At 35.2% G+C, this 26,483-nt stretch overlaps 3 protein-coding genes and 1 pseudogene across 5 annotated transcripts; 3 read left to right on the plus strand and 1 right to left on the minus strand.

Annotated features, from left to right (window-relative positions):
* Positions 1 to 3,255: 3,255 nt before the first annotated feature.
* Positions 3,256 to 6,680, minus strand: LOC108984629 (cytoplasmic 60S subunit biogenesis factor REI1 homolog 1-like). Its single transcript, XM_018956653.2, has 5 exons — positions 6,440 to 6,680; positions 4,332 to 4,904; positions 4,041 to 4,210; positions 3,675 to 3,893; positions 3,256 to 3,549 (listed from the first exon to the last, which is right to left on the minus strand). The coding sequence occupies exons 1-5, from the start codon at positions 6,542 to 6,544 to the stop codon at positions 3,390 to 3,392; spliced, it is 1,227 nt and encodes a 408-aa protein (XP_018812198.2). The 5' UTR covers positions 6,545 to 6,680; the 3' UTR covers positions 3,256 to 3,389.
* Positions 6,681 to 9,086: 2,406 nt separating this feature from the next.
* Positions 9,087 to 10,269, plus strand: LOC118343689 (rust resistance kinase Lr10-like). The gene has a single exon (XM_035693470.1). The coding sequence runs from the start codon at positions 9,148 to 9,150 to the stop codon at positions 10,249 to 10,251; it is 1,104 nt and encodes a 367-aa protein (XP_035549363.1). The 5' UTR covers positions 9,087 to 9,147; the 3' UTR covers positions 10,252 to 10,269.
* Positions 10,270 to 11,827: 1,558 nt separating this feature from the next.
* On the plus strand, positions 11,828 to 15,089 carry LOC109002788 (rust resistance kinase Lr10-like). 3 transcript variants are annotated; one of them, XM_035692997.1, is made up of 3 exons: positions 11,829 to 12,025; positions 13,449 to 13,528; positions 13,672 to 15,089. In XM_035692997.1, exons 2-3 carry the CDS (start codon positions 13,450 to 13,452, stop codon positions 14,940 to 14,942), a joined length of 1,350 nt encoding a protein of 449 aa, XP_035548890.1. In that variant the 5' UTR covers positions 11,829 to 12,025; position 13,449; the 3' UTR covers positions 14,943 to 15,089. The 3 variants fall into 3 exon arrangements, with proteins under 3 accessions (XP_018836229.1, XP_035548890.1, XP_035548891.1); XM_035692998.1 differs by lacking the exon at positions 11,829 to 12,025 and adding an exon at positions 12,618 to 12,919; XM_018980684.2 differs by lacking the exon at positions 13,449 to 13,528 and having other exon boundaries at positions 11,828 to 12,025.
* Positions 15,090 to 22,757: 7,668 nt separating this feature from the next.
* On the plus strand, positions 22,758 to 26,130 carry LOC109002790 (annotated as a pseudogene).
* The last annotated feature ends 353 nt before the right edge of the window (positions 26,131 to 26,483 follow it).

Raw genomic sequence — 26,483 nt, forward strand, 5'->3', positions numbered from 1 at the left:
CAGCCAAAATTGCTGGTCAAATCATTTTTTCACAATAATATATTCTTCCCGCTTGAGACCATTATTCATGCGCTTCTCAGCTTTTTCTTCACAAAACAAAGCAACATATCTCACCGAACTCCTCATCTGCCACCGTCGACCTCCATGAACACCGTCGTTTTTTTCTTTTTTGGTTCTTTTTTTTCAGGACTGCATTTCGATTTTGGTTGTTGATTTGGGTTGGAGGATTTGGGTTGTTGATCTGGAACCTCACAAAGTTTGATGCAAATCAAGTGGATTTGGTTGGGATCTAGAGGAGGAAAGTTGGGTTGTTCATGGGTCAGCCATAAGGAGTCAAGGACTCTCACCACTATTTTATTTCTGATTGACTTTGAGTTTGGTTCTGTAACAGAGAGTGGAAAATTAATGAACGCAAAAAATATTAAAGAAAGGGAGATAACTGAGACGAGGCACGTGAATTAGGGATCAAAAGATCCCAACTTCTTGTTTGATAAAAGGATTCGTTTCATTTAGATTGCATATGGATATATCTATTTTCAGAATGATGGTTGAGAAAGAGGCATCCGGTCTATGAAAACACCGTGCAAGTTCATAAACTATAGCAAATTGTGCTTGAAGCACATTAAAATCACGTTCCACAATGTCCACATCCTTCCTTGCAGACTTTTGGACTGTAGCAAAGTATTTTTTCTTGTTTTCTTGAAGAGCTGAGATGGTTTTAACCAATGTTGCTCATTGTGGATAAATGTCATCAACAAGATAGTATCACATCGCATAGTTATGACCATTAATTATGTAATAGATAGCCGAAGTACGCCATTGAGTAATGTCAGAAAATATAAATGATCTATCAAATACATTTATATAATTATGAGACCCAAGTAATAAAAAAAAACATGTCAAATCCATAGATCGTAAGAAGACATTACTTCTAAAGCAATTGTTGGTTTATGGATATGATCAAAGTACATACCATGCCAAGTAGTTGGGCAGTTTTTTCACTTCTAGTGCATATAATCGATGCTCCCTAACATACCTAGAAATCTACGTTTCTCACTAACTGCGAGCAATCTAGCAATGCAATCATTGTTAGATTTCCTAAAGTACTATTCATAAAAAAAATTGAAATAACTACTTTGACAAAAAAATTTAAGCTCCTTAATGCGGTAGCCTCTCCAATCTTCAAGTATCCATCCATAAAATCGGTTGTGACACCACATGCATCTTTTGAAAGGAAGAAAAATCAAGTCATCCAGAACCATCTCGTCTTTGGAAAAAATAAGATTCATGAACTTCTACCGTAGTTTAAATATAAAGAAAAAGAGAATGACTCATTCGAAAGTATTTGTGAGGATAGATTGGAAAATCAGCAAAATAATCGCGAAAAAGATTTTGGTAAGCTTGCAATCAATCACACCTGATGAATCTACGTGATTTTTTAGAATAACCACGTGAGCTTGATCCTTCTTCTTCTAGAACAAATTGCTTGCTATCTCAAATTCTTTGTCAAAATTTGAATAAATAAGTGTCATCTTGTGAAAAAACAAGCAATCCATTGAGAGAAAATGAAAAAAATAATAATTTCACAGAGAAACTTGAGTTGAAGTGAAATTTTTTTTTAGGAAATGTTATGTTTTATAGTTGGAAAAATATATCCGTTAGAAAAATATGACTGTTGTAAAAAAAAACCGTTAGAAAATTATATCCATTAGAATAATATAAACATTGGAAAATTAATGTGCCATTTTTAATAACGAATAAATATTTCAATTACCATTAGCACTAAAATAAATGAAAAGACCAAAATAAATATTTTAATAGAATATTGATAGATAAAAAGTTTATTATTTGATGTTGAAAAGTTGCTAGCTAAATTAAAAAAAAAAAAAGAATTTTCTAGTTAATTTTTTGCTAAAAAATGGCTAGGCCACTATTAATGCACTGAATATAAATTTAGTTAAGATCAAGTGTTTTGTTTTTAAATTAAATTGTAATCAAGACTATTTGGTTGAATTTTCTACTCTTTCATTTTATTTTCCTTTTTTATTCAAGCCCTCTATTTTAGAGATTTGGATGTTATGTCATGCCATATGTTTTTGGCTACTCTTTCCTATTTTAAGATTGATTAGATTGGTCGCTATGAGTTAGGAAGTTTTAAGAAAGTTAAAAAATAAAATCTTTTAAAATTTCAAGAATATGTTAAAAGAAGTAGAAAATCTGAAAAAGAAAACTCAATTTGAATAAAAAAAAAAAAACCTAACTTTAAAAAGATCACTGTTAAGGGTTAAACAAAAAATATTGTACCGAAATTTAAGATAAGGTTTGAATAATAAATTGAAATGAAAGTTAAAAGTTGAATAAAATATTATTTTTTAATATTATTATTATTTTGAGATTTGAAAAAATCAAATTGTTTATTTTATTTTGTGTGAAAATTTGAAAAAGTTATAATGATGAAATGAAATGAGATGAGATGAGTTTAGATCGCTTCTCAATCCAAACGGGACCTAAATCTATTGTCTATTTTATCTACTCTAATACTTAGAGAACATAGATTAAGGGATTATTGGGAAATGAGTTGAGATGAAAATTTTATAAATAATAATAAGATGATTTGTGAATAACAGTGAGATTGTTTAAGTTAAGTATTTATTGGGTTTTGCAAAATGAGAGATAAAAAATTGAATAAAAAATATTATAAAGATAAAATATTGTTAAAATATAATATTTTAATATTATTTTTATTTTGAGATTTGAAAAAATTGAATTATTTTTTGTTTGAAAATTTGAAAAATTTGTAATAATTAATTTTAAAAAATTGTAATGATTAGTTTTAAAATATTTGTGTTTGAAGGAAAATGATAGTGATAGTATGACTACCAAATATACCCACCAAATGTGCCCACTCATATTTTTATTTATTTTTTAATAATTAAGAAAGTGACTATTATTAAATTTTTTTTCCTTAATGATTAAAAATATTTAAAAATGCTTAAAAATAAATAAAAAAACTTACTGGTATGTACATTTGGTAGGTACTCTACCATTGTCCTTGTTTGAATGATGTTTGAGAAGAAAATAAGATAAGATGAGGTAGAAATTGTTTCCAAACATCCCCTTAACATAACATTGGTTGACTTATTTTTTCTTTTTCTATTTTAGCTCAGCTCAAAATGACTTTTTGTAACATGCAAATCCCAGATGCTCGCGGGATGCATATGCTATACTAGAAACTATATCTGAGGGATTGAGAACTGTGCAAAGTTATAGGATACTTACTTCAACGGAATTCGGGCTACCATCACATATGCCTTCCAAAAACCAGAAGGTATAATTTTTTTTTTTTAATAAGTAACAACGGAAGGTATTATAGGTATAGTGTAGAACTACTAGTGCGGGACATTGTTAGGCAGGTTCCGAATGACGTTGCTCTTCATCCCAATCTTCGTGCGCATGGCCTCCACTCCTGATCTATTCATTTGCTTCATCACTTTCATCCTCACCATCTGCTCTCTTGACTGCACAGTAGCCAATCCCATGCTCCTGTACCTGAAATCAACATACAATTGCATAAGCACCATACGATTTCGTTTCTTTTTTACTTCGCTGCTGAAGAGAAAGCATTGTGTTTCTGAACAGATAAAATGGCAGACGTAATGGGATCCAAAGCAGACCTCGATGCCAGTGCCGCGGTAATAGCTGCATTGTTCATAGGTGAAGGGCGTGGTTTCTGACGATAGTAACGTAAATATTCCCGGGAACCAATGCTTTTAGTTGATATACCCTTTTCAGATCTTCTGGTTATAATGAGCTCAGCTCCACCAATCCCAAGTTCTACTGTGTTGTCCATATCACTCGATGCAACCAGTTGCTTGCCATCCCCATCCACATAACTGTGACCAGGAGAGAGAGAGAGAGCAAGAGAGAGCCAAAAGAAGCCGTTAAGCTAGGAAATATCAACGGATAGACTAGAATAATGCTACCAAATAAAAGGTCTAAAGGTATCATCATAAACCCAAGTCATCCAAAATAACAAAAACCTGCTGCTATAATCATAGAATTCTTCCAACTCTGCTTCCTCCTCCTCATCACCATCGCCATAATGTACTCTGCAATGACTTTTTGCCACCATATGCTTCCTAACTGCTTCCAAACTGTTAAAAGGGTGACAGCGCTCATTGCAGTACAGACACATGAAATCTCTCTTAACCTGGCAAGAGAGAGAGAGAGAGAGAGAGAGAGAGAGTGGATGACACGAAATCAAATTCTAACTACAAAGAATTAATAATAAGGATTTCTATGAAGAAAGAACGTAGCATATGTTTCTGTACCTTAAGCCCAAGATAAGTAAGGAGCCCTTTTGGATCCTTCAGATACTCGATATCTGGAATGAAGAACCCATGCTGCTTATGCATGTGAACCATGCAGTTCTCTATGGTACCATGCTCTAGATCACACATAAAACAAGAAGATGGATCCAATTCCTCATACTCATCACTGCCATCCTCGTCATCATCCATATCAACATAGGTGGCATGTTCATGTACATTCAATTCAGTTAAAGACTTTGTTGCCTCACCAACCAAGTCTTCTTCAGGATCTACCTCCTCCCACTCATCTTCACTTTCTTCATCGTCTACTTGTTGGGGTGGTTTACTCACAACGCGACGGGAGAGTGGCTTAATTATTGCCTTATCTTCTTCATGGCTTGTTCCTTCAGACACCCGCATTATGTGACTTCGAGATTTTAGATGCTGAGCATGAGCCTTGGAACTTCTATATCCTTTCCCACAAAGACCACAACTGTAAAGCATAGGTGTTTCGTTTGACCGGCCTCTCTCTTGAGCAAGCACAGCTTGTCTACCTAGAAATAGTGCTTCAGTCACTCCAGGAACCCCAGCGACCTTTTTTTTCCAAAAAAGGAGAAGAAACAATTAAATTTCTTTGTGTTTTCTCTTTTTCAGTGGTTTTCTGCTATTGTACTAAATGAAGGGAATGTTCATGAGTTTTTGTTTTCTTTTCAGCTTTCTAGAATGTAATTAGGTGCCTCATTTTGTATACTTCTTGTGTACGTGGGCTTCGCCTAGTTTCATTCGATTCAATAAAGATTCTTACTTATCAAAATTTTTTTTTTTACTGATTTTAGCTTAACAGATCAAACAGGTCTGTCATTACAATAATGCCACTAACTAAGAATCAAAGACTATCCGAGATCTAATGGCTAAAATTGGTCTGGCATTAAACTTATACAATTCAAACATCATCAACTCTGCTTGGAACTGCAGTTGTCTTTTGCATGGGGTAGAAACACCCCCACCCCACCCCCCCTCACAAAAAAAAAAAAAAAAAAAAAGAAAAAAAAAAACTGGAAACAGCACATTACGATCCCACATCTTGACATCTTGGAATCCTCAAACAATCAAATAGACGACGCAAGCTCATTATCTCATTAAACTCTCCAGCTCACCTAGCCCAATTCCATTAAAACTATTATTAATAATATCCCACATTGTATATAGGAAGGTGACAAATTGTAACGCCTCAATGGAAGACTCAAACTACATGACCTATACTAAAAAATGACTAGTCAATTATACAATTGGAGCCCCATTGAAACATTATATAGAGCAATAACTTTTCATTCCTAAGCAATGTGGGATCCCATACACTACCTACCTTATCCTCTTATCATATGGGGTATGACACAAATAGGATCTCAAATTGCTTAGGAGGTAGAAGTTCAAGCCCTCTAGAGTATGGGCCCAGATGTGGTTTGGACTTTCCTTGGATCGATGCATTACTGAACACATTGTCCATCAACACTCCACTATTCTATAAAGAGCCTCAGTCAATTAAAAAAAACTACGGATTAATAGAGTTAAAACTTGAAAAAAATCTCTCCGCAAAAGTTTCATATATTTCCCCCTGTTAACAAATATTCCACGCAGATATTTTCTGTCGAATAAAAAAATCAGGCTTCTGGATTCAAGCTAACTTCTCTTTGAGAAGAAAACTCTCTCTAACTGCACAAATCAAGACACATTTCCAGTCCAACTACATCGTGACGGAATAATTTACAGAATCGTGTAACATAAATCAAAGTAGGACTCAGTATCTATACCAGAAGAACACACAATTGGAGAAACATTTATACACAAGAAGCATAACTAATATCAGATTTTCGAATCCATATTTGATTAACAAGGAATATCAAGGGAAATAAGGTAGAAGACTAGAAGTCCTTATCTGAAATTGAGGCGACCAAATCCCTCGGCTCAATAAAAACATATGATTCGTATAAGTCTCTCTAAAATTTTGATCTATAATGGTCCAATGGATACAGTTTAAGTTATTTAATTCCTTGGTTATCCAATCTCTAGAACCAACATACACACGAGGAGATCAATCAAAGGTGTAAGTACGAAGAGAAGAGGGACACCTTGCGCTTAAGATTGTAGCGGTGCCATTCGGACTTGTAATGTAGCTTTTGCTCCACATCGTCCGCGAACTCTTTGTTGCAGGAGTTGCAGGTTAGCCCAGTCATTCTCTACGATTCGATCCCCGGTTCCAGATAATACAAGCAAACGAACGAGAGAGAGAGAGAGAGAGGACTAGGGTTTATTGAAACGAAAGACTATGAAGACGGCTCGTAATTTGTTCGCTGAAACGGTGACTAGGAAGGAATATCATCCGCCCCATACTCGACTCGACCCGACGCCAAGACACGCAAGCGCTTCCATTTGTACGGGCTCACTGAATATCGTGGGCCTCGGGCCCGTTTAGCCCAATTTGTTTTTTTTTCCCCCCCCTAAACTGCTTTGTGAATTTCTTTCATCTCAAGCATTTATATATTGTTACGTTGGCAACAATAACCTTTTGATTGAAGCGCAATGGCGGCACAGAATCATCATCAGAAAATAAAAATATCTCTCTTCACCTTACTCCAAGTCTCCAACTCACAAATCTCATCCAATAAACTGGCGGAGGTAGAGCCTTCAAGTCTCAACACAGTCCAACGCAGCCCATAAAGAGGAGAATAGTCGCATGGATAAAATCGAAGTGATCTCTGGCCACCACGCTCCAGCTGGCCATAACAGCTACGTGTCATTTACGGATTTGTATTTTGATCGAAATTAGTATAAAAGAAAGAACAGTATAATTATTTAATCTTCACGATTCCTTAATTAATTCTGGTATCTATACCGATTTATAAAATAATTGCATAGTTTTAAATTTTTTTTAAAGAAAATAACAGAGATAACCTTCCAAGCTAGCTAGCTCCAAGAGTTGATCGTGAAAATAAAATAAAATAATCAATGAATTCTATTCAATAAACAACACTCTATATTGTAACGATAACTACTGCTACAAAATACCTTAAAACACTCTATATATGTAATAAATACCTCGTGCTCATGAAAAAAAAAATGATATCCTACGTACGAACTAAGCTACAAGCACGTCTCATTCCATCAGATGTCAAGCCCGCTGTATGGGATCAAACTTCTTTAAATTTTTAACTTGATTAAGTTCTAATTTGTTTTTATAAATGTTACGATATAAATTTAGATAAAAATTATAATTGAAAATTAAATAAAATATTATTAAAATATATTTTATTAATATTATTTTTATTTTATAATTTTATAATTTAAAAAATTAAATTATTTATTTTATTTTATGTAAAAATTTAAAAAAATTATAATGATTAAATTAGATAATAGAATATATATGAGAGTGATTTGAAAAATAAAAATAAATGAAAATTTTTAATCGGAAAAGTCAAGTATAACTCAAGCAAAACTAGTCCATGTGCTTGGAAAACAGAGGCGCAGCTTCTTCCAGGAGGTGACTGGTTAGTAGTAGGTGCCAGATTCTTCCAGGGAGGTGACTGGTTAGTAGTAGGTGGCTAGGTGCATTCTATGATATTTATCTCATCATTACAACTTTCTTAAATTTTTACATAAAATAAAATAAACAATTCAATTTTTTCAAATTCTAAAACAACAATAATATTAAAAAATATATTTTAACAATATTTTATTTAATTTTTTAATTTTAATCTCAACTCATCTCATCTCTGAAAATAAACGGGCCCTTAGTCGTCGACTTCCCAGGGCCTTGTAGCCTCTCTCTCTCCCACTCTGTCTCCCACTCTGTCTCTCTCTCTCTCTCGCATTTTATGTAAGGGGAGCCCCTCTTCTTATATATAGTTGAAGAAATTAAGTTTGGGGTGCTGCAGCTAGAGCCCGGTGCATGCATGCGGCATGCCTTACCTGGGTAATCAAGATCATTCCATCCGCAAGGTCTAATTAGGAGCCGAAAACAGTACTGTTCTCAAAAAGCGTAAGCCTACTCACCCGCTATACTCATCATGATCAGTTTGTGTTTATGAAATTGATCAAAGGGCTAGCTAGATAGGGTTTATATATATATATATATATCATAATGACTAGCTAGATATATATGCTTTAATATCTTCGACTTCGAGTACTTAAGGTATAGAGCCAACCGAAGGAATTAATAAATGAACAAAGAAAGTATTCATAGAAATTAACGATCGATCGGTCTCCTTGGACAAACATCCAAGTTGCTTATTATTTATATGTATCCGAATCTTCTCCTGTCTATATTAATCAATGTTGCTTGCTTTTATATATATAGCACAGGAGTCCTGAATGATCATATATATATATATATATATATATTTCTCACCTTCCTTGCCATGCATGTCTAAAGTCTAATCTTGTTTGTCCAGAATGTCTACGGTTCCATCGTCTCAGTCTGAGCCAGACTCCATTCCGTCTGGGCCAAACTTCGATGTGATAATAGCCGTCTGTAAGTTCTCATATATTAGTCTAGCTGTGCATTAATTAATGGGGCACAGAACAATTATTTTTTAGGCCTTTATATATCGACTTAGACGAACTATTATCTCACTCTATCTGTATGGGATGGCATTAAATTGCAGCTGTAGTGATGAGCTTGTTAACAGTACTAGCAGTTATTGGAGGTATTTCTTTGTATATTGCGAAGAAATTTAAAAGAGAGCACTTGTCTCACATCAGAACAGATTTACGGACGATAGTCGCTCCACCAGCCAACAACGTGCAGGTTCCAGTTTGGGAGGTTGATATTTCACCAACAATGGAGAAGTTCCTCCAACAAGTGGCAAGAGAGAAGCCAGTTAGATTCACAGATCAGCAACTATGCAATTTCACAAAAGATTATTCCACAATATTGGGTGCCGGAGGCTTCGGGGTAGTGTACAAAGGACAGTTTCCTAATGGGGTGGAGATTGCAGTGAAGGTCCTGAATAGAAGTCAAGCCAGATCAACGGCCGAGGATCAATTCATGGCAGAAGTGGGAACAATTAGTAGAACATGCCACATAAATTTGGTCAGACTTTATGGCTTTTGCCATGACCAATTCATGAGCGCCCTTGTCTTTGAGTGCATGGACAATGGGTCATTAGACAAGTACTTGTTTGGTTCTAAACAAGAAATTGAATGGGAAAAATTGCATGAAATTGCAGTTGGGACAGCCAAAGGTATTGCTTACTTGCACGAGGAATGCCAACAAAGAATCGTTCATTATGATATCAAGCCCGGAAATATTCTTGTCGATACAAACTTCTCCCCTAAAGTTGCAGATTTTGGGCTTGCAAAGCCTTGTAGCAGGGATGAAACCCATGTTAGTGTCTCGGGGTATCGGGGGACTCCAGGATACTCGGCACCGGAGTTTATGTTGAAGAATCATCCAATAACACATAAATGTGATGTTTATAGCTTTGGGATGGTATTGTTTGAGATAGTTGGGAGGAGGAGGAACACTGGTACTGCTAGTCCTGATCATAGCCTAGATTGGTTCCCAAAACAAGTTTGGGAAGAGCATGAGAAAAATGAGTTAGAAGCAATGACTGTGGCTTGTGGAATTGGAGAGAAGGATAGGGAGAAAGCAATAAGAATGGCTATGGTTGCTTTGTGGTGTGTTCAAGACTCGCCAGAGGCTCGGCCGCCGATGAGTGTGGTGGTGAAGATGTTGGAGGGAGGAGTGGAGATCATGCAGCCTCCAAAACCATTTCATTATTTGTATTCAGTAGCGATTAAGCCACTTCCAGAAACTAGTACTGCTGGTTTGGATCATGACTCAACAACAAGAATTACCGGATCAGGAAGTAATTCTTATCGGTACAAGGATTCTATCGGCCCACTCATAACCAAATATGAAATACAGATAGCTAGTTCTTAAATAGAAAAATCTCCGGTTTCCCCAAATTAAAGCTCGTCTTTTTTCAATAAAAATAGAAAAAGTTTTTATCTTTTCATTTTAGCTTTTTATAAATTTGTGACGTATATATGAGTTTGTAAAGTCTATGAAGTCAATATTACTAGCACTTCGGTTTCTTTGATTGCTTTAACATTCGCATATATATATATATATATATATATATATATTACTCACATTTCTGCTACCTATTCATTTAGATTATTTGAAATTATATCAGCCGAATATTAACCAAAACTCAAAAGGAAGCTCTAGGAAGTGGCCGGAGTTTCAAAATTACTTGCCTTCGGGCATGAAATATGAAGAGCTATTGGAGGACCCGTCTTGATCATAGATTTATATTAAAAAAGAAAAATAATTTACGCACGACATTTTTATGTTTTAAATGAATTGTATTTTTATATAGCCCACTCGATTCCGTCAACGAAGATGGGCCTAAGCTGAAGGCCCGAAGCTCCTAAAATTTTGAAAGTTTCTTAAAATTAATTTCTTATAGACTTCTGAAAATATTAGTTAATTTCATTTACGAGAATAGTTTGATCGTATTTGTGGACGTCCATCTGACTACCTTATCCTCTTATTATCATATGGGGTAAGACACAAATAGGATCTCAAATTGATTAGGAGGTAGAAAAGTTCAAGACCTCTAGAGTATGGGCCCAGATGTGATTTGGACTTTCCTTGGATCGATGCATTACTGAACACATTGTCCTCAACACTCCACTACTCAATGAAGAGCCTCAGTCAACTAAAAAAAACTACGGATTAATAGAGTCAAAACTTGGAAAAAATCTCTCCGCAAAAGTTTCATATATTTCCCCTTGTTAACAAATATTCCACGCAGATATACGTCACAAATTACTTTAAATATTATTAAAAAATATAAAAAAATCATAAATTAATTTAAAAATACTTCTTTAATCTTTAAATAAAATAAAATAAAATACAATTTGGTAGAAATTTTTGGTAAAAAATTTATGTAAAAATAGTATTTTCCTTAAATGTTTTGTTAAAATTCAACCTTAATTAAGTCTTTGTTTATTTTTATAAATGAGATGAGATTTATGAAATAAAAATTAAAAATTGAATAAAATTTTATGAAAATATATTTTATTAAAATTATTTTTTTTAAGATTTAAAAAGTTAAATTATTTATTTTATTTTTTATAAAAATTTAAAAAAATTATAATAATTAAATTAGATAAAATAAGAATAATTATAAAAACAAATACAAATAAATATAAATTTTCAATCGTAACAGACACATCACTACAAGAAAAATAAATTTTTGTGATCATTTAATTACGATAAAAAATTATTTATAATTAAAATAGATTTATTTTAATTATAAATAATTTTTTATTAAAATTAATTAGATATAAATAAATAATTTTCTTCTAGTCAATCAAAAGTAGTCCACGCGCTTTGATAATATTGGCAGCTTCTTCCAGGGAGCTGGTGAGTCAGTGGTGACTGGTTGCCGGTGGGTGCATTCAATGATATTTCGTCGTCGCCTTCCCTGTACCTTGTAGCCTCTCTCTCTCTCCCTCTCACTCTCGCAATTATTTAAGGGGAGCACTTCTTATATAGTTTCTTCTTATATAGTCATATATAGTTGAAGAAATTAAGGTTGGAGTGCTGCAGCGAGAGCCTGGTGCATGTATGCCTCACCCGGGTAATCAAGAGTCCATCCGCAAGATCTAGTTACGAGCCGAAAACAGTACAGTTCTCAAAAAGCGTAAGCCTACTCACCCGCTATACTCATCATGGTCAGTTTATGTTTATGAAATTCAAAGGGCTAACTAGATAGGGTTTATATATATCGTATTAGCTAGATATATATGCTTTGGTAGGAATAGATGGACAGTTAAGATAAGATGAGATAATATATTTTAAATAGTAATAATATTTTTTAAGTTAAGATAAAATGAAATAATTTGTAAAAAGTGTATGTTTGGATTAGGGCTGTACACTAATGGGTTCGGTGTCGGTTTCGGCGTAAAATCGAGACACTACCGACATTTGCCATGGGTCTGTTGAACCGGCCGAAACTGAGGGTTTGGGGAGAGAAAACTGATCATATTGATCTCGACATGCATTGGTGCGGTCTTCGGTCCACCGACGACGTCTTCTGTGAAGGAGGAAGAACTGAGGAAGACTGAAGAAGTGTCTCGCCGTCGGTGCCATGGAAGAAGAAGAAAGTTGCAGAGGCTAGAGAGGAAGAAGATGAAGCGGGGAAGAAGAAGAGGGGCGTGAGGGGTTATTAATTCATCTTAAAACGGCACTGTCGTTCTATTAGAATTTTTTTTTTTTAACTTTCAAGATTTACAACGACGTCGTTTCACTCATTATAAGTGAAACGACGCCGTTTTATATACATATATTAAGAAAAATATATAAATAAACTGAATCGGCAGGTTCAGCAGTTTTCCAGGGATTCAAACCGGCGTCGAACCGTCGATATCGGTTTTCCTTCAATTCCTCTCGACCGCCAACCGATTCTTTGCCGGTTCCGTGCTCCGGCGGTCGGTCTAATCAGTTTACGGCCGGTTCCAGCGGTTCATGTATAGCCCTAGTTTGGATAGTGAGATGAGATGTGATAGTTTTGACCTTTTGGGATTTGATAAAAGGGGTGGGTCCTACTGTTTTATAGAGTATCCAAATTGTGCACTGTTTATAACATTATATACTGTTTATACACTGTTCATATTAGTTTTTACTGTGTTATACTATTTATTTATTATTCATTTAAGTAAATGTTTTTAAAATTTAAGAGATAAAATATTATATTTGAATATCCAAAACTATTATTGTATGGCACAACTCTAAATGAGTTATTTTCATGTAAACTACCTATCCAAACCCACCTATTATCTTCGACTTCGAGTACTTAAGGTATATATAGAGCCAACCGAAGGAATTAATAAATGAACAAAGAAAGTAGAAATTAACGATCGATCGGTCTCCCTGGACAAACATCAAGTAGCTTATTATTTATATGTATCCGAATCTTCTCCTGTCTATATTAATTAATGTTGCTTGCTTTTATATAGCACAGGAGTCCTGAATTATCATATAAATATATATATATATATATATATATATATATATTTCTCACCTTCCTTGCCATGCATGTCTAAAGTCTAATCTTGTTTGTCCAGAATGTCTACGTTTCCATCGTCTCAGTCCGAGTCAGACTCCATTCCGTCTGGGCCAAACTTCGATGTGATAATAGCCGTCTGTAAGTTCTCATATATATTAGTCTAGCTGTGCATTAATTAATGGGGGACACAGAACAATTATTTTTTAGGTCTTTATAATATATCGACTTAGACGGACTATTATCTCACTGATCTATCTGTATGGGATGGCATTAAATTGCAGCTGTAGTGATGAGCTTGTTAACACTAGCAGTTATTGGCGGTATTTCTTTGTATATTGCAAAGAAATGTAAAAGAGAGCACTTGTCCCACTTCATAACGGATTTACAGACGATAGTCGCTCCACCGGCCAACAACGTGCAGGTTCCTGTTTGGGAGGTTGATGCACCAACAATGGAGAAGTTCCTCCAAGAAGTGGCAAGAGAGAAGCCAGTTAGATTCACAGCTCAGCAACTATGCAATTTCACAAAAGATTATTCCACAATATTGGGTGCTGGAGGCTTCGGGTTAGTGTACAAAGGACAGTTTCCTAATGGGGTAGAGATTGCAGTGAAGGTCCTGAATAGAAGTCAAGCCAGATCAACGGCCGAGGATCAATTCATGGCAGAAGTGGGAACAATTAGTAGAACATGCCACATAAATTTGGTCAGACTTTATGGCTTTTGCCACGACCAATTCATGAGCGCCCTTGTCTTTGAGTACATGGACAATGGGTCATTAGACAAGTACTTGTTTGGTTCTAAACAAGAAATTGAATGGGAAAAATTGCATGAAATTGCAGTTGGGACAGCCAAAGGTATTGCTTACTTGCACGAGGAATGCCAACCAAGAATCATTCATTATGATATTAAGCCCGGTAATATTCTTGTCGATGCAAACTTCTCCCCTAAAGTTGCAGATTTTGGGCTTGCAAAGCTTTGTAACAGGGATGGAACCCATGTCAGTGTCTCGGGGTATAGGGGGACTCCAGGATACTCGGCACCGGAGTTTATGTTGAAGAATCATCCAATAACACATAAATGTGATGTTTATAGCTTTGGGATGGTATTGTTTGAGATAGTTGGGAGGAGGAGGAACACTGGTACTGCTAGTCCTGATCATAGCCTAGATTGGTTCCCAAAACAAGTTTGGGAAGAGCATGAGAAAAATGAGTTAGAAGCAATGACTGTGACTTGTGGAATTGGAGAGAAGGATAGGGAGAAAGCAATAAGAATGGCTATGGTTGCTTTGTGGTGTGTTCAGGACTCGCCAGAGGCTCGGCCGCCGATGAGTGTGGTGGTGAAGATGTTGGAGGGAGGAGTGGAGATCATGCAGCCTCCAAAACCATTTCATTATTTGTATTCAGTAGCGATCAAGCCACCTCCAGAAACTAGCAGTACTGCTGGTTCGGATCATGACTCAACAACAAGAAGTGGATCAGGAAGTAATTCTTATTGGTACAAGGATTCTACCCCGCTCATGACCAAATATGAAATACAAATAGCTAGTTCTTAAATAGAAAAATCTCCAGTTTCCCCAAATTAAAGTTTGTATTTTTTCAATAAAAAGAGTACTTTATCTTTTCATTTTAGCTTTTTATAAATTTGTGACATATATATGAGTTTGTAAAGTCTATGAAGTCAATATTACTAGCACTTCGGTTTCTTTGATCGCTTAAATATTCGCATATATATTACTCACATTGCTGCTACCTATTCATTTAGATTAGAGAGACACTCCCAGCCGGTCAGGTGGCAAATTTTCTTTTACACCCACGAATAAGATACTACCACATATGGGTTGTACTTAAAAATACAATAAATCAGATACAGATGATCACACTATTTTATTTTTTCCATCACTTTTCCTCTCTCTCCTCCTCACCCCGCACCCGTTGCGCTCTCTCTCTCCCACACATCGTCCTGCTCAGTTTTTGCAAAACATATAAAAAAGTGGAAAGAAGAAGATGAAGAAGAAGAAGAGCTGCATTCCTTCCCAGTCCCTAGATCGACTACCTTATTCTCGGAGAAAGAAAACGCTTCAATTTATTGGATTACCATAGCTTGAACCTCCAAGCAGTCCTCGGCCGCCGGAGGCTACATAAACTTCAGAAGGGTCAAGGATTGGGGAAGACAACGAGGCCCCATTTCTCCCCCCACCTCCACCATTACTACCGCCGCCGCCGAGATGCAATTCTGATATATTAGGATACCCATCTCTATTTTCAATCCCTTGATCATACAGAAATCATTTTCATCTTCATCTCAAGTAATGGCTAAAATCCTTTAGTGGAGGATATGATGGAGAGAGAGAGATGGGGTTGCAAGCGTAGGGTGGAGACAGAGAGTGGGAAAAGATGGAAAAAAAAAAAGAATGAAATCATGTACATGTGAGATGTAAATTTTAGGTTGTACACATTCTATGCGGCGGATTTCTATCGGTTGGTGTCAAAATTAAATTTACAACTGACCGATTTAGACCTTTTTCCTTTAGGTTATTCGAAATTATATCAGCCGAATATTAACCAAAACTCAGAAGGAAGCTCTGAAGCTAGGAAGTGGAGTTTCAAAATTACTTGCCTCCGGGCATGAAATATGGGAAGAACGGTCTTGATCATAGATTTATATTAAAAAAGGAAAATAATTTACTCATGAATTTTTTATAATATTTTATACATTTATGTTTTAAATGAATGATATTTTTATAAAATAATTTATGAAAATAACATTATTTTATAAAAATATATACTTTTATATTATAATATTATTGTGAAATATGTTATGAAAATATATTATGTATATCATATATGTGTTGAAAAGATCCACTTACAAGTCTGATTATTGATATATACATTACGTTGTTGACATGGTAACTTTTAACCGCTTCGTTTGCTTCTTAAATCTATCTTAACTCATTTTAATTTATTATTATAATTTTTTTAAATTTTAATACAAAATATAATAAATAATTTAACTTTTTTAAATTTTAAAATAATAATAATATTAAAAAATAATATTTTATTATCTAAACTTAACTCAACTCAATTTAATAATGTAACGAGTCTCGTGTTTTTTTAGCTACCAATTTAATAATTTGTAACTAATAGTACTAGCATGTACATATCTTATTATATAATAATGATGAGTAAAAATTGTGTACGTCCCGTGCACATTCCGTATAGGACTATCCGTGCACCGATCATTTCCTCCACTGAATAGTCAATAGCCCACTTGCTTCCATCAACGAAGATGGGCCTAGTCAATAGCCCACTTGTGGAGCAAAAAATTTATAAAGACAAGACAAGACAAATAAGACGTGATAATAATTAGGGGTGTAATCGATTCGGTCCGGTTCGATTTTGAATAAAATTTAAGACTGAATTGGTATGTATCGATTTTGTATTTTTTAAAACCGATTACGCACCGGTTACCCTCCTAAACCGGTACTTCCAGTTTTACCCGTTTCCGGTCCGATTTTCTGATTTTTTTAAAATATAAATTTCACAATTTGCCATTAAAAATTTGTTTATAAAAAAAAAATTGATTTAAAAAAACTGTTTTATACTTTTATTAATATATTAGACTATATAATAGTATTAATATTAGACTATTGGTATAGTTATAAGTTATATATTAGTATTAGTTATAAACTTTTAGTGATTTAGTATTAACATTTTATGTAATAATTTATAAATTATAATAAGAAATTATTTCATATATGAATATATATGTTATATATAAAATTTCACATAAAAATTTATAATTATACATTATATATAAAACTTATATATATTAATATTTAATATATATAAAATATTTTGTATAAAACTTATATATAAAAATATTATTTTTTATTTTTTTTAATCAACCGGTCCGGTCCAAAAAATTCAAGAACCGGAACCGGCCGGTTTTTACGTTTTAAAAACCGGTTAAACCGGTCCGGTCCGGTCCGGTTTTCCAGTTTGAATTTACACCCCTAATAATAATTTCCGAATCCAGCCTAAAATTAATTTCTTAGAGAATCTTCATTCAGTTATGCATCTCTCCCCTATTTCTATAATTTGGAAATTATTTTAGAGTTTTGGAGAAAAATGATCTCTATCCCAATTTTCATTTTGCGATTTGTTTATACGGTATCTACAGTTGTTTCCCATATATGGGAAACTACTATATATCTGTATCGCCATTCGGATGCTTCTTCGTCCTGAGAAAACCCTCTCCATCGGTTGGCCCCTTCCTCGCAACACCAATGAACGCAGTACATACATTCATCGGCAATTTTTGTAAGTTTTTTACTTCGATTTCTTCAAAATCAAAATTATTTCTTTCTTCCCTCATTTTCCCTCATTTTCTTGGAATATCTCTATCCTTCTATGTTTCTCTCTTCCTATTTTTCTTCCTCCCGACGCCATGATCAAGGTAAGCATACAAGGTCTTCAACTCTGTCTCTGGCTCGGTGATGTCTTCGCTATTTGGCTGCCGATAAAGTTATGACTCACTTTCACTGATTTGCATTTTGTTTTGATTTTTCTCACTTAGATTCAGTTTATGATTTTGGACTTTGTTAGAGGAAACTGCTTCTCATTTTTATTATTGTGTTGCCATTGATTTTTCTGTATTATTTTGGCTCTCTTCGTTGTTTGGCTGCCGAGAAATACTATGGAATTGTCTACTGTTTGATTTGCAATTTTTTTTTATAGTCACTCTCGTTTAGATTGAGTTTTTGGGCTTTGTTGAGGAAATCGATTCTCATTTTTATGACATGCATTGCTATTGATTTCTCTATATTATTTTGGCTCTCTAGAGTTGTTTGACTACCGAGAAAGTTATGAAATTTTTTTTTTTTAATTACTATGTTTCTCTCATTGCTGTGTTGACTGTTGGCTGTTGAAATGTCGAGAATTTAAAAAAAAAAAAAATCACACAATTTTATGGGTTTTTGGTTTTGAGAAAAATTTGGTGAAGTTTGTGGCTATGGAATGTGTGGGGTTTTTGGTTTTGAGGATAATTTGGTGGAGTTTGTGGTTATGGAATAGGTGTGATTTTTGGTTTTGAAGAGAATTTGGTGGAGTTTGTGGTTATGGAATTTGTGGAGTTATTGGTTTTGAGACCATTTTGGTAGAGTTTGTGGTTATGGAATGTGATTTATCATTATTTGTGGTTATCCATTCATTAATTTGTTGTTTTATTGGGTCCTTTACAGTGTTTCGTATCTCTCGGGAGATGAGGCTGTTATTAGGTTGTGATGATGGTGTTCTAGTGATGCGGTTAATTCACAAGTATTAATAGGACCCTATTGATATGGTGGGGTAATCTTCACCCGGATTGTTATATTATAGTTTTTGGTACTTTCCATAAAAGTCAATGGACGTTCGGGTGGGGTTTTGCAACCATTAAATGTGAATGGCTCCTTGCTTATGCATGATGTCAATATTTCCACCATTCTGAGCCCCATTTATTTATAAATTTGATATGAAGGAACCTGATGGAAATGCTCTTATTTAACATTATTGTGATTTGCATTGTTGTTTGGTTGTTGTTTTGTGTGAATATGTGAATTGGTCAGTTTTGTTCGATTGCTTTTTTGCTGTGTCATTGTTTGAGAAAGTTATGTTGTGATAAAAAAATTAAGTGTAAATTAAATCCCATCGGATGTGATGATGACAAAGTCTGGTGGAGATACGTGAAATTTATGGTCATTTCCTCAATGGCTAGGTAACCCGGACAACCAACAAGTAGTGGCAATCGATTGTTGCAGCCATGAAAGGGTGTCCAAATTTCATAGATGTCACCATTTGGTTCCTGAGCCGGCTCTTGGAAAAACCCCAAACTTTTATACTTAAGTGTCTAACATTTCAATGCATTTTTAGAGATGGATTCACAAGACCCTGGACATACGTACTTCACCAACCTCTTGAGTGAAGATCCTCAACTGGATCCCACTTACGATGGGCAAAGTAGAAACTCTCCAATGATTATTGATGACTCTCCACCCCTACCCCATAACAATCTTATCAGTATTAGGAAATCAGTTAGGGGTGCGAACTTCACCCCCGAGGAAGACAAGTTACTTGTCTCCGCATGGCTTAATTGTAGCCTTGATGCCGTCCAGTGAACAAACCAAAAACACTCTCAACTTTGGAAAATTTTTTTTGAATACTTCCAGCAATTTAAAGAAACCACAAATGATCGGACCATCAAGTCTTTAATACATCGATGGTCGGTTATTCAAAAGGTCACAAACAAATTTTGTGCGAAACTAGAGCAAGTTAAAGGGTTGAATCAAAGTGGCATGACCGAGCAAGACAAGGTAAAATATCCACACTCTTACTTGTTTTATAAATATTTAATTTTTTTATACATTGGTTTAACATAAACTTTTGTGTTTCCATGCAAGTTTGACAAGGCAACGGTTATGTACGCATCGCTAGAGAAATGCTCATTCCAATTCGAGCATTGTTGACACCTGTTAAAGGACCAACCTAAATGGATTTGGCGTTTCACAAATCCAAATCCAAAGCGAAGGAAGATGATGTCCCCATCCCTAATCCCGACTCGATGTTCGGGCGCTACGGTGGATTCAGTTTTTTATCTAGAGGCGGATAATGTGGTAGATAATGAAGTGGTCGAAGTGGACCGACCAATGGGAAGGAAAACTAAAAAAGGAAAATGAAAGGCCCAAGTCTCGTTAGCACAGGAGATTGTTAGGCTCAGCAAGCTGAAGTATACGCTTTTAGAAGAGTCACATGCTCAGGGAGAAAGAGTATTTTCGTCTCAAGGCCGAAAAGATGAAGTACGACAATGAAATAGAGCTAAATTTCATCCGTCTCGAAGATGAAAGACTGAGGTTGGAGGCCGAGAAGATGAAAAATGAGAAGGAAAAAGAGTTAAAATCCGTCAAGAGGACAAAAGATTGAGATTGGAGGCGGAGAATTTAGATATCGCCAAGAAGAAAGCAGATCAACGCATTATGATGATGGATGTGAGTGCCATGCCAGGACTGCAACAATTATATTTCGAGCAACTGCAGAGGGACATCATGTCGAGACGCAATGATGCAGGACATTTTGATTGAATTTTTTATGTAAAAAAATTTATTTCTTTATTTATTTTTTGTTTCAGATATTGATGGATGACAATATTAAGACAATTTATTTCTTTATTTATTGATACTAAGACAATTTAATTTTTAATTTAGATTGTGTAAATTGATATTTTGAAACAAGGAAACTACCTTTTACAATTACAAAAACTATTACAGATTACCTCAAATATATTCACTAATAACATGAACGAAATACGAATGAAAATTTAATTTAAAAAAAATATCTTATACTAACATAAAGGAAATACGAATTGAAACTTGATTAACTCAAATATAGTCACTATAACATGAAAGAAATACCAAATAATTATGCGACATGTCTACTGTTGGGAATATAATAGTCACTGATGTTCAATTAGATCTGTTTGTAGCTGATAATGTGCTGAGGTGTCTCTAATATTATGATAACGTTGGATGAAATCCGTAAGCTCAGTTTTATGATTGCGTGATAGTTCGGGGACTTCATCATCAAGTTGATCATACTCAATGTTCGATTCCTGACTATCATCACACTCATATTCAATGATCATATTATGTAGAATAATACATGTCTTCATTATATTTGTTAGTTTTTTGATTTTGAACATTCGGGAAGATCCACGAAAGATTCCAAATCATTGTTGAAGTAACCTGAATGCACACTCGACATTTTTTCGTGCGGATTATTGTGCTTTCACGATTTTTTTTTTTTCTAATTCCCTTGTGATGATGGAATCGTCTTGACAAAAGTTCGCCACTTTGGGATAAATACCATCCGCAAGGTAATACCCCATCTCGTAGTGGTTGTCATTAATTGTGTAATTGACTGGAGGAGTACGCCCTTGGGTAAGTTCCGTGAAAATATAAGATCTCTCTAGCACATTAATGTCGTTATGTGAACCGAGCATACCAAAAAATGCATGTCATATCCAGAGATCATACGAAATAATTGCTTCTAAAATAATAGTTGGTTCACAAATGTGGCCGAAGTACATACATTTCCAACCTGCAGGACAATTTTTCCACTTCCAATACATGCAGTCAATGCTTCACAGCATTCCTGGGAATCCCTTTGTTCACCAACTGCAAGCAATTGAGCAATATCATTGGCATTTGAAGACTGCAAATATTCATCTGAAAAAACACTTACTATTGTCTTAGATATTTTTTTAAGACTTCATTGCGGTGCTTTCACCAATATGTATGTATTCATTCATCCATAAAATCTCTAATAATCTCATACGTCAGCATTATAAGTGCTACGGTTATCTTTTGCATAGAAGATAAACCGAGTCTTCCTGCATTATCTCTTATCTGGACGAAGTACGGCTCGTAAGAATCTACCTCATTTAGAATACGGAAAAATAGGGGACGGCTAATCCAAAATCTCTTTCAAAATAAATTCGAAGGATATACTGGATTTTCTGCGAAATAATCGCGTAATATGCGCTTGTGCCCTTGAATATGATCACGTCGAATAAACTTACGATGTTGGCGATTAGCATGATGCCTCGATGATTGTCCATCGGCCTCATCATTCAGAACAATATCCAACTCATCTTCAGATGATAAGTATGCGAGCAATTTGCAAAAGAATGTACGAGCTATTTGATGAAGAGAGTGAGATATCAGAGGAGATTGTTGAATTTCGATTCTTTAGATGAAATAAGACTTGAGTTTGTGAGAATGTGAATGCAAACAAAATGCTTTTTATAAAGAAAAAAGTTACCGTTATATATAGGACAAAAAATGTTATCGTTTGAGAGAAAACAAAAAAAAGTTACCGTTAAAGAAAAGATAAAAAATATTACCGTTTGAGGCATGAGTTTAAGATGTTACCGTCAGAGGTAGGCATTCAAAATGTTACCGTTAGAAAATGCACATATTAAAAAAAATTACTATTTTTATAATACAGATTTCAGTTTGAAAAATAATATTGTATTCGGTAGTCAAAATCGTATAGATATTTAGTAGAATATGATATTTGAAAAGAAAGAAGATAATAAAACAAAATAATTAGTAGTTAAGATTATAAATAGAAGTGAGAGAAAAAAATAATAAAGAAAAAATAAAGAAATATTATTTAATAGAATAAAAATAAAGATAAAAATGAGATATAGAATATTTTTAAAAGATAAATAAAATTTAAGAAATAATTTTAAGAAATATACTTTTTAATTAAATTATAAAAAAATTTATGGAGAACCAATGTAAAGTTCTTACATACTCCTGAAAATATTAGTTAATTTCCTTTACGAGCATAGTTTGATCGTATGTATGGACGTCCACCTAACTATCGCAAGCGGCCGGTCCACTTTCACACTTTCATCGAATTCAGTGTAGTGAAACTGGAAACACAAATCGCCATGGATTCCTTTTCTGCTGCTGCTGCTTCTTCGTCTTCCCTAATAGGCATGGCGCAAAAGACCTGGGAGCTGGAGAACAACATACTCCCCATGGACACCGCGACGACGGACCCGGACCCAGCCTCCGACGCCATATTCTACCACGACGAGGCCGCGCAGGTCAACGTCCAGCAGGAGAAGCCGTGGGCGAACGACCCCCACTACTTCAAGCGCGTGAAGATCTCCGCCCTGGCGCTACTGAAGATGGTGGTCCACGCGCGCTCCGGTGGAACCATCGAAGTCATGGGCCTCATGCAGGGGAAAACCGATGGCGACGCCATTATCGTTATGGACGCCTTTGCCTTGCCCGTCGAAGGCACGGAGACTAGGGTTAATGCCCAGGCCGATGCCTACGAGTATATGGTCGATTATTCTCAGACTAACAAAATGGTCTATCTCTCTCTCTCTCTCCTTCCTTTAAATGACGAAGCATAAACCCTAGCGTTTAGATAATAACCCTAGGAGTTATTTTGGGGATTTAAGAATGCTGCATTGTGGGTTAGTAGAATCTGACGTATGAGAAATCTAGTGGTGTCTGCCAAATTTTTATTTTAAATCAGTTTTTCGAAAAAAAATCTATTTATTTAGGCATTATGTCTGATTGATGAGCTGACATAGAAGGAAGGAAGGGAAAAGAAGCCTCAATCTGGTACCGCAGCTATCGTTTGACTGCGCTTACGCTAGTGAGTCTTTTTAGATCCCGTTTCGTTGGTGAGATGGAATGAAATGATTTTAGATGAATGTGAAATAAAATATTATTAAAATATGATTTTTTTAATATTATTATTATTTTTAAATTTAAAAGTTGAATTTTATTATATTTTGTGTGAAAATTTAGAAAAATTATAATAATAAAATTAGACGACAGTATCCAAACATGACCTCTTTAAAGTTTTTATTTCTATTTACACATATAACCTAGCTCTAAGCTGATGCTTAACAAGAAGCAGTTCGCGTGTATGCGTTTCCACTTCTTTGCATTCGTGTCCTGTAAAGGATTTTAAAAACCTGATTGAGTGCTGACTATAATATTTGCTTATGGAAATTGAATTCCTTTCTTAAACTTATTACAAGAAATATTTTGTTACTTTCCAAGTCACGTTATATCTTACGAGAGTTTCTTGTGTTTAATTTACTGCCATTTCATCGTTTAAATTTATAGAGATTGAATTTCATCTCTGAATTGGGCATCCTTGAAACTTCTATCTTAGTTGTCTTGGCACACCGTCTACCTCCACTAGAATGGATTGTTATTTGGTCTTTACCGACTCAGCCGGTAGTATTTTATACCATCTGGGGTGAGTTCTCTTACAGTATATGTTGATGGTGCAGGCAGGGCGGTTGGAGAATGTTGTTGGGTGGTACCATTCTCATCCTGGCTATGGATGCTGGCTTTCGGGAATCGATGTTTCGACACAAATGCTAAACCAGCAATATCAGGAACCTTTTTTGGCAGTTGTTATAGATCCAACAAGAACTGTTTCTGCTGGAAAAGTTGAGATTGGGGCATTCAGGACATATCCAGAAGGATATAAGCCTCCAAATGAGCCAGTCTCCGAGTATCAGACCATCCCTCTGAATAAGATTGAAGACTTTGGTGTACACTGTAAACAGGTTAACCTTTGATTGTCTCCAGCTCCTTAGGAAACTTGCTGTTCGGCATTGTATTAATGCCATTTGAATGTGTTTTTGCAGTATTATTCTTTGGATATCACTTATTTTAAGTCTTCTCTTGATTGCCACCTCTTGGATCTGCTATGGAACAAGTATTGGGTGAATACTCTTTCGTCTTCACCTTTATTAGGAAATGGCGACTATGTTGCAGGACAAATCTCAGATCTAGGTAATTCCTTCTTCTTGAGCCATACAAGTTTCTTCAGTTTTATTTCAAATTACTTGTTGTGGTTGACTAGAGTAATTGTGAAGATTAAACTAATTAAGGCCGTCTGTACGGCGCAGCTGAAAAGCTGGAGCAGGCGGAGAACCAACTAGCTCACCCCCGCTTTGGGTCACTAATAGCACCCCCTCCAAGGAAGAAAGAGGTCAGCTTACTTATCTTGCATTAAAAATCGTAATATACTTTTGTTTATTGGAAGATGAGCATCAATTCCGTTCCCTTGTTCACATGAAGTGGAATGTCGTTCAAATCATTGCTTAGCCTTGAGTCATGGGGCATTTCAGGATCCTTTTTTTTATCGTAAACAAATTTTAATGTTACTTGAATGGATCCTGAAATGCCCAGTAGGTGATGCTCTTGTATATGTCCCATATACTGGGGACATTCTCATGATCTATATGCCTGAAATAATTGAAGTTAGTTGGGTGAAAATTGAGTGTACATTGCATTTGTTGTAGAGGGAGAGCATTGTTTCTTCGTTGCGTTTTGGTGTTAAATACACATTAGGTGTAGGGGGTATACCTAATTGAACTTTTTCTACAGATTAGATTTGATACAAATAAAAACCAAAGATTCAAAAGTTTTCCGGTACACACAGGTGAATGGTGCAGGCCCATGTAATCTTCTTGGAAATTTGGTGTTAGGGGCAGATTTGCTTTAAATTACATCCTCTTTTTTCAGTTTGTAAGCTGGTGATCAACTATCACCTCTGTGTTACCCTCCTGCAACAACCCTGTGTGTGTGCGCGCGCGCGCATATAATCTTGATCCTGTATTAATTGCAGGAAGAACCTCAACTTGCAAAGATTACTCGTGATAGTGCAAAGATAACTGTGGAGCAGGTTCATGGTTTAATGTCACAGGTGACTGATCCTTGCAGCTTTTTTAGCATTCATGCCTTCTCTGTATGAAATTTAACAGTTGGCAGGCGTTTTGTTTCACAAATATTATGTACTTAACAAATTCTATCTTTCTTTGCCATTCAGGTTATCAAAGATATCCTTTTCAACCCTGAGGCAACCCAACAAATCTCGCAAAGGGCCATCCGGCCCTGAGCCAATGATTGACGAACTGATTTTGGCATACTAGGCAAAAGATGAACGCATTAACTTACCTTGACCTTTACTTTTCCTGAAGACAAGCTGAAATGTAAAAATACAAGTACAATGTTCTGGAAGTTGTTAATCTTTGCTCTGATGTAGATAATTTGCTCCCTAATGGTTTTTTTTAGCTCTAATATTTTGATACTAGATGACAACAATTAGTGACTCCATAATAGCTATTTTTAATCAGAAAGTAAAACATGCAGTTGAAACTGAGTTGTGTCTTTCTCTTTTCTACGTTATTTGGCTGGACTGTGAAGTTTCATACATTTATGTGTGTGTGTGTGTATATATATATATATATATATATATATCAGACTGGAGTTCCATATTGGGACAGATACAATATGATTTATGAGAAGCTTTAATTAGTCTTAAATCTGCGTATGGCTATTCATAATCAGGACTTTGGTTGGGCCTTGTTGAAATAAATAGGATTTGTGGACTCGGAGCTTTGACCCCCATTAGTTGTTTTAGGGTCAGTCCTGTGAATGTTCTCAATAGCCCAACGTTGTTCGTACCACCAAAATCCCATTAATTGTTCTCGACATTTTCATATTTTCAGTATA

This window comes from Juglans regia, chromosome 8 (assembly GCF_001411555.2).
Source record: "Juglans regia cultivar Chandler chromosome 8, Walnut 2.0, whole genome shotgun sequence".
Lineage (NCBI taxonomy): Eukaryota > Viridiplantae > Streptophyta > Magnoliopsida > Fagales > Juglandaceae > Juglans > Juglans regia.

Bases quoted from the DNA above. Each gene is read 5' to 3' on its own strand.
- LOC108984629 (XM_018956653.2), bottom strand. From the start codon at position 6,544: ATGACTGGGCTAACCTGCAACTCCTGCAACAAAGAGTTCGCGGACGAT. The intron at 3,894-4,040 runs GTTTTTGTTATT...TCCTGGTCACAG, and splicing joins TTCTATGATTATAGCAGCAG to TTATGTGGATGGGGATGGCA. The intron at 3,550-3,674 runs GTCTGCTTTGGA...TGTTGATTTCAG, and splicing joins ACCGCGGCACTGGCATCGAG to GTACAGGAGCATGGGATTGG.
- LOC118343689 (XM_035693470.1), top strand. From the start codon at position 9,148: ATGGAGAAGTTCCTCCAACAAGTGGCAAGAGAGAAGCCAGTTAGATTC.
- LOC109002788 (XM_035692997.1), top strand. From the start codon at position 13,450: ATGTCTACGTTTCCATCGTCTCAGTCCGAGTCAGACTCCATTCCGTCT. The intron at 13,529-13,671 runs GTAAGTTCTCAT...ATTAAATTGCAG, and splicing joins CGATGTGATAATAGCCGTCT to CTGTAGTGATGAGCTTGTTA.